The 7,365-nt window shown below is 50.0% G+C and overlaps 1 protein-coding gene across 1 annotated transcript; it reads left to right on the top strand.

Annotated features, from left to right (window-relative positions):
* Positions 1-424: 424 nt before the first annotated feature.
* On the top strand, positions 425-1,685 carry LOC138371738 (uncharacterized). Its single transcript, XM_069336762.1, has 2 exons — positions 425-1,004; positions 1,204-1,685. Exons 1-2 carry the CDS (start codon positions 425-427, stop codon positions 1,683-1,685), a joined length of 1,062 nt encoding a protein of 353 aa, XP_069192863.1.
* Positions 1,686-7,365: the final 5,680 nt, after the last annotated feature.

The raw sequence follows: 7,365 nt of genomic DNA, 5'->3' as shown, positions 1-7,365 counted from the left end.
ATGACGAGCTGGAGAGAGAGGATGAGAGCAGCCAGTGTGGATGATGGAGTGAGTGACGGAGTGGGTGATGGGGTGGGTGATGCTGGGAGGCCATTGGGGCAGCAAATGGACCATCTGGCTGGCCACATCTCCATACCCATCCGGGCATCCCATTCCTTTTGCCTCTGACTCACTCCAATTTCTCGATCCACGGAAGTAGGTGTTGAGGCAGTCCCGTGTCTCCGCCCTCTGTGCGTTCCCTTACTGAGAAAGCTGCCATTATGGGGTTTTCGCCAGGCAGACGAAGCTGCCGTCATGAAGGTTCGCCAGGCAGACGAAGCTGCCGTCATGAAGGTTCGCCAGCAGAGGAAGCTGCCTTCATGAACGTTCACCAGCAGAGGAAGCTGCCTTCACGAACGTTCGCCAGGCAGAGGAAGCTGCCTTCATGAACGTTCGCCAGGCAGAGGAAGCTGCCTTCATGAACGTTCGCCAGGCAGAGGAAGCTGCCTTCATGAACGTTCGCCAGGCAGAGGAAGTTGCCTTCTTGAAGGTTCGCCAGGCAGAGGAAGCTGCCTTCATGAACGTTCGCCAGGCAGAGGAAGCTGCCTTCATGAACGTTCGCCAGGCAGAGGAAGTTGCCTTCTTGAAGGTTCGCCAGGCAGAGGAAGCTGCCATCATGAACGTTCGCCAGGCAGAGGAAGCTGCCTTCATGAACGTTCCCCAGGCAGAGGAAGCTGCCTTCATGAAGGTTCACCAGGCAGAGGAAGCTGCCTTCATGAAGGTTCACCAGGCAGAGGAAGCTGCCTTCATGAACGTTCCCCAGGCAGAGGAAGCTGCCTTCATGAACGTTCGCCAGGCAGAGGAAGCTGCCTTCATGAACGTTCGCCTGGCGATAAAAGCTGTGCTCTGTAATTCTCCATCATCACCCATATACTTCCCATCGTCTAGGAGAGGAAGCCTCCAATACTGTCATCAAGGTCTCCCTGGGCCAGCCTCTGACCTTTCACAGAATGAATGCCACAACAGTTGGCTAACTCCTGGGTACATATTTAACGGCTAGATGAACACGACCATTCAATGAAAGGAAACGTGCCCAATCGTTTCTGTCCGCACCGGAGATTGAATGTGGATACGGAAATTCGTGTATTGGTGCCCTAAAGGAAGATTCGAGTCCACTAAGTATGGAGGTGCTGCACCCTGGAATATAGTGACTGGATGCTGCAGAGGGAGATATAGTGACTGTGGATGCTGCAGAGGGAGATAAAGTGACTGTGGATGTTACTGAGGGAGATAAAGTGACTGTGGATGCTGCAGAGGGAGATATAGTGACTGTGGATGCTGCAGAGGGAGATAAAGTGACTGTGGATGCTGCAGAGGGAGAAATAGTGACTGTGGATGCTGCAGAGGGAGATATAGTGACTGTGGATGCTGCAGAGGGAGATAAAGTGACTGTGGATGCTGCAGAGGGAGATATAGTGACTGTGGATGCTGCAGAGGGAGATATATTGACTGTGGATGATGCAGAGGGAGATAAAGTGACTGTGGATGCTGCAGAGGGAGATATAGTGACTGTGGATGCTGCAGAGGGAGATATAGTGACTGTGGATGCTGCAGAGGGAGATATGGTGACTGTGGATGCTGCAGAGTGCAGAGGGAGATATAGTGACTGTAGATGCTGCAAAGGGAGATATAGTGACTGTGGATGATGCAGAGGGAGATATAGTGACTGTATATGCTGCAAAGTGAGATACAGTGACTGTGGATGATGCAGAGGGAGATATAGTGAGTGTGGATGCTGCAGAGGGAGATATAGTGTCTGTGGATGCTCCAGGGTGAGATATAGTGTTTGTAGATGCTTCAGGGTGAGATATTGTGACTGTGGATGACACTATAATCGGATTTAAGGTTCATGTTACCCACAAAAGGTGCCGCGGGATAGGGGCCGGTATAGCACCAGCTGAGCATTCGCGCCTAAATTGTTTACAAGGGTAAGTCAGGTTGCCATGCAACAGGCTATAGGTGATACGGTCTTTTCCAGTAATATGGCTTGTGACACCGTGTTCCATAAGTCGACTACCGGCAGGTGCCTTCAAGACGTCTTCCCTACGTTGTCAGAGGCGAAGGTCACAGCCAACGTTTGTGGAAAGTAATAGATATATATTCTGTACTTTGGAACAATAAACAATAAGAAAATAACGAGCAAAAATACCATTGTTCCACTATTGTCATTCCACGGGTATACACGGCCTGTAGACCATCTCTGGACAACATGGCGACATTAAACAAAGGTCAGGTGATCCTCTGATTAATGCATGATCAACTCAACCCTGGTAAAGGGGGAGAAATTTAGTCAAAGATTAATCTCGGGCAGCACAGTGTCTTAAGACAGAATGACAGGAGGGTGTGTTAAAGATGGGGGCTGGCGGTATTAAACCAGTAATAGCTCTGGTTTGGTTGGGCTTGATTGGGTTTGGTTGGGTAGGGTTAGGCTTGGCTTGGTTAAGTTTCATTTGGTTAAGGGTGGTTAGTTTAGGTTTGCTTATATTAGGTTAGGTTTAGTTAGGTTTGGTTTGGTTTAGTTAGGTTCGTTTGGTGAGGCAAGGTTTGATTTGGTTACATTTGAGTATATTAGGTTTGGTTTGGCTTGGATTGGTTAGATTAGGTTTGGATAGATTAGGTCTGGTTCGATTTGGTTTAGTTCGGTTAAGTTTGGTTAGATTAAGTTTTTTTCTGGTTTGATTTGATTAGGTTTGGTTTAGTTAGCTTAGGATTAATTTGGTATAACCATGAGAAAATCCAGTAGGGCAGTGAGGTGGGTGCGAACCTGCGAGCAAGGCAGTGCTAAGCCCCATACCCTACCACAAGACCAGCGAGGACTTGTAAGGGTCATCTAACCGGATTTCTACTGAAATCACATGAAGTCTGGAGCTCCCTACTGAAGCCAGTCAAAGTTTTCACGTGTGACCCACAAGCACTCGGTTGGAAGGGCAAAATAATCCTATACCTTACAGTGAGAAAACACAGAAACACACAGAAATCACGGTAGAAACAGGATTTCAGAAGAAATCCGGTTGTATGATTTGTTACAAGTCGCGGTGGTTTAGTGGTAGAGTATGTGGCTTGACATTGCCTTGGTCGCAGGTTCGCGCCCACCTCACTGCCTTGGTGGATTTTCTCATTGATTTATATGACTTGGTGGGATTTTTGTGTGTGTCTAGTTTGGCTAGATTTGGTTTGATTGGGTTTGATTGGGTTAGGTTTGATTACATTCGGTTTGATTTCGTTAGGTTTGTTTTGCTTAGATTAGGTTTGGTTAAGTTTGGGTAGGTTAGGTTAATCCAACTTTTCTGTATGAAATTGTACCAAGACGTCTTAGACTCCAGAACATTCGTCCTCGAAAATTCTTGAGAGAAGATTAGTGTAAATGGTCCGGTAATGTAATTGTTGTACACATTAAAGTTCTTTTGTGAAATTTAAATAATAACAAATTTTTAAATAAAATAATAACAGTGCCATAGATTGGTCTCTTATTGTGTCAGTGTGTCATGCCAGGTTTCTACCGTGTGAGAGAGAGAGAGAGAGAGCGAGAGAGAGAGAGAGAGAGAGAGAGAGAGAGAGAGCGAGAGAGAGAGAGAGAGAGAGAGAGAGAGAGAGAGAGAGAGAGAGAGAGAGAGAGAGAGAGAGAGAGAGAGAGAGAGAGAGAGAGAGAGAGAGAGAGAGAGATAGAGAGAGAGAGAGACAGACAGACAGAGACAGAGAGAGGCAGAGAAAGGCAGAGACAGAGAGAGAGAGAGAGAGAGGGAGAGAGAGAGAGAGAGAGAGAGAGAGAGAGAGAGAGAGAGAGAGAGAGAGAGAGAGAGAGAGAGAGAGAGAGAGAGAGAGAGAGAGAGAGAGTGAGAGAGAGAGAGAGAGAGAGAGAGAGAGAGAGAGAGAGAGAGAGATAGAGAGGGAGAGAGAGAGAGAGAGAGAGAGAGAGAGAGAGAGAGAGAGAGAGAGAGAGAGAGAGAGAGAGAGAGAGAGAGAGAGAGAGAGAGAGAGAGAGAGAGAGAGAGAGAGAGAGAGAGAGAGAGAGACAGACAGACAGAGACAGAGAGAGGCAGAGAAAGGCAGAGACAGAGAGAGAGAGAGAGAGAGGGAGAGAGAGAGAGAGAGAGAGAGAGAGAGAGAGAGAGAGAGAGAGAGAGAGAGAGAGAGAGAGAGAGAGAGAGAGAGAGAGAGAGAGAGAGAGAGAGAGAGAGAGTGAGAGAGAGAGAGAGAGAGAGAGAGAGAGAGAGAGAGAGAGAGAGAGAGAGAGAGAGAGAGAGAGAGAGAGAGAGAGAGAGAGAGAGAGAGAGAGAGAGAGAGAGAGAGAGAGAGAGAGAGAGAGAGAGAGAGAGAGAGAGAGAGAGAGAGAGAGAGAGAGAGAGAGAGAGAGAGAGAGAGAGAGAGAGAGAGAGAGAGAAAGAGAGACAGAGCGACAAATGCCACTGAAACAAAAAGGTAGATGATGAAGACAAAGCAAGAGAGTGGGGAAGAAAGTAGAGTACGATAAGCTTACCTATAATGTTTACTGTAGGGAGGTGGTCAGTGACAACTGAGGTGAGAAGCTGCATCTGTACACATGTTAATCTTTACTTGTCCTGTACACTGAGGACGTGCCGGCCATAAGAATTTTGGCTTAGGGAAGAAACATCAATTATTATAAGTAAGCTTGGGCATTAAGCTGCGAGCAGTATAAGCTCAGCTGGGAGCGATCTCGATATATATAGGCTCCTTAAGCACCGTGTAAGTTGATGCTGTGTTGATGTTCAAGTTCTGAACTGATGATGTTCTTAGTGAGATGCCAACGGCATCCGGTCTCACAGTTCATTAGGACATTGCTGGTTGTTGAAGTTCGGTGATGGCCTGGCATCTGACGTTGTTAGTGAAGGTAATAGGAGGTGTTAGGTGGTAGTCTGTGAACAAAAACCATTAATAAACCACGATCTCCCTCGGTCCGCCAATCCTTCCCCTTTCCAAAGTAGCAATCTTGATATTCACATTAGCCCGTTAAGCTTAAATATTTTTTCGAACATCAGACTATGGAACTACTTCGCGGCTGCCATCTTATATCGGGTATGTTTACTTGACGCGAGGCTGCCTTCATCTCGGTTGGCTTGACGTAACGGAGGGATTCATTAACGTTCGTTTGACGTAGCAGAGGATAGAGGAACGGCTTCTGTGTAATCTGGATTAGGTCCCGGGAGGTGGCGTTACTTTCTAATGATTGCTTTTCATCTGGGATCTTGCACCACCCCAGCACCAGTCTTGCATCACCCACGCATCCCCAGTCTTACATCACCCCAGCACCAGTCTTGCATCACCCACGCACCAGTCTTGCATCACCCCAGCACCAGTCTTGCATCACCCACGCACCCCAGTCTTACATCACCCCAGCACCAGTCTTGCATCACCCCAGCACCCCAGTCTTGCATCACCCCAGCACCAGTCTTCCATCACCCCAACACCAGTCTTGCATCACCCCAGCACCAGTCTTGCATCACCCAGGCACCAGTCATGCATCACCCCAGCACCAGTCTTGCATCACCCACGCACCCCAGTCTTGCATCACCCCAGCACCAGTCTTGCATCACCCCAGCAGCAGTCTTGCATCACCCCAGCACCCCAGTCTTGCATCACCCCAACACCAGTCATGCATCACCCCACCACCAGTCTTGCATCACCCCAGCACCAGTCTTGCATCACCCCAGCACCCCAGTCTTGCATCACCCCAGCACCAGTCTTGCATCACCCCAGCACCAATCTTGCATCACCCCAGCACCCCAGTCTTGCATCACCCCAACACCAGTCTTGCATCACCCCAGCACCCCAGTCTTGCATCACCCGAGTCTTGCATGACCCCAGCACCCCAGTCTTGCATCACCCCAGTCTTGCATCACCCCAACAAAAGTCTTGCATGACCCCAGCACCCCAGTCTTGCATCACCCCAGCACCCCAGTCTTGCATCACCCCAACACCAGTCTTGCATGACCCCAGCACCAGTCTTGCATGACCCCAGCACCAGTCTTGCATGACCCCAGCACCCCAGTCTTGCATCACCCCAGCACCCCAGTCTTGCATCACCCCAACACCAGTCTTGCATCACCCCAACACCAGTCTTGCATCACCCCAGCACCCCAGTCTTGCATCACCCCAGCACCCCAGTCTTGCATCACCACACCACCCCAGTCTTGCATCACCCCAACACCAGTCTTGCATCACCCCTGCACCCCAGTCTTGCATCACTCCAGCTCCAGACTTGCATCACTCTAGCTCCAGTCTTGCATCACCCCAGCACCAGTCTTGCATCACCCCAGCACCAGTCTTGCATCACCCCAACACCAGTCTTGCATCACTCCAGCTCCAGTCTTGCATCACCCCAGCACCAGTCTTCCATCACCCCAGCACAAGTCTTCCATCACCCCAACACCAGTCTTGCATCACCCCAACACCAGTCTTGCATCACCCCAGCACCAGTCTTCCATCACCCCAGCACAAGTCTTCCATCACCCCAACACCAGTCTTGCATCACCCCAACACCAGTCTTCCATCACCCCAACACCAGTCTTGCATCACCCCAGTCTTGCATCACCCCAACACCAGTCTTGCATCACCCCAACACCAGTCTTGCATCACTCCAGCTCCAGTCTTGCATCACCCCAGCACCAGTCTTGCATCACCCCAACACCAGTCTTGCATCACTTCAGCTCCAGTCTTGCATCACCCCAGCACCAGTCTTGCATCACCCCAACACCAGTCTTGCATCACTTCAGCTTCAGTCTTGCATCACCACAGCACCAGTCTTGCATCACCCCAACACCAGTCTTGCATCACTCCAGCTCCAGTCTTGCATCACCCCAGCACCAGTCTTGCATCACCCCAACACCAGTCTTGCATCACCCCAGTCTTCCATCACCCCAGCACCAGTCTTGCATCACCCCAACACCAGTCTTGCATCACTCCAGCTCCAGTCTTGCATAACTTCAGCTTCAGTCTTCCATCACCCCAGCACCAGTCTTGCATCACCCCAGCACCAGTCTTGCATCACCCCAGCACCAGTCTTGCATCACTCCAGCTCCAGTCTTGCATCACCCCATCACCAGTCTTCCATCACCCCAGCACAAGTCTTCCATCACCCCAACACCAGTCTTGCATCACCCCAACACCAGTCTTGCATCACCCCAGCACCAGTCTTCCATCACCCCAGCACAAGTCTTCCATCACCCCAACACCAGTCTTGCATCACCCCAACACCAGTCTTCCATCACCCCAACACCAGTCTTGCATCACCCCAGTCTTGCATCACCCCAACACCAGTCTTGCATCACCCCAACACCAGTCTTGCATCACTCCAGCTCCAGTCTTGCA

This window comes from Procambarus clarkii, chromosome 4 (assembly GCF_040958095.1).
Source record: "Procambarus clarkii isolate CNS0578487 chromosome 4, FALCON_Pclarkii_2.0, whole genome shotgun sequence".
Lineage (NCBI taxonomy): Eukaryota > Metazoa > Arthropoda > Malacostraca > Decapoda > Cambaridae > Procambarus > Procambarus clarkii.
This window is presented reverse-complemented; position numbering and strand designations above follow the sequence as displayed.

What these genes read in the sequence shown, in the direction of transcription:
- LOC138371738 (XM_069336762.1), top strand. Translation starts at nt 425, where the DNA reads ATGAACGTTCGCCAGGCAGAGGAAGCTGCCTTCATGAACGTTCGCCAG. An exon ending in ACAGAATGAATGCCACAACA is followed by an intron (nt 1,005 to 1,203) that starts GTTGGCTAACTC and finishes TGGATGCTGCAG; the next exon opens with AGGGAGATATAGTGACTGTG.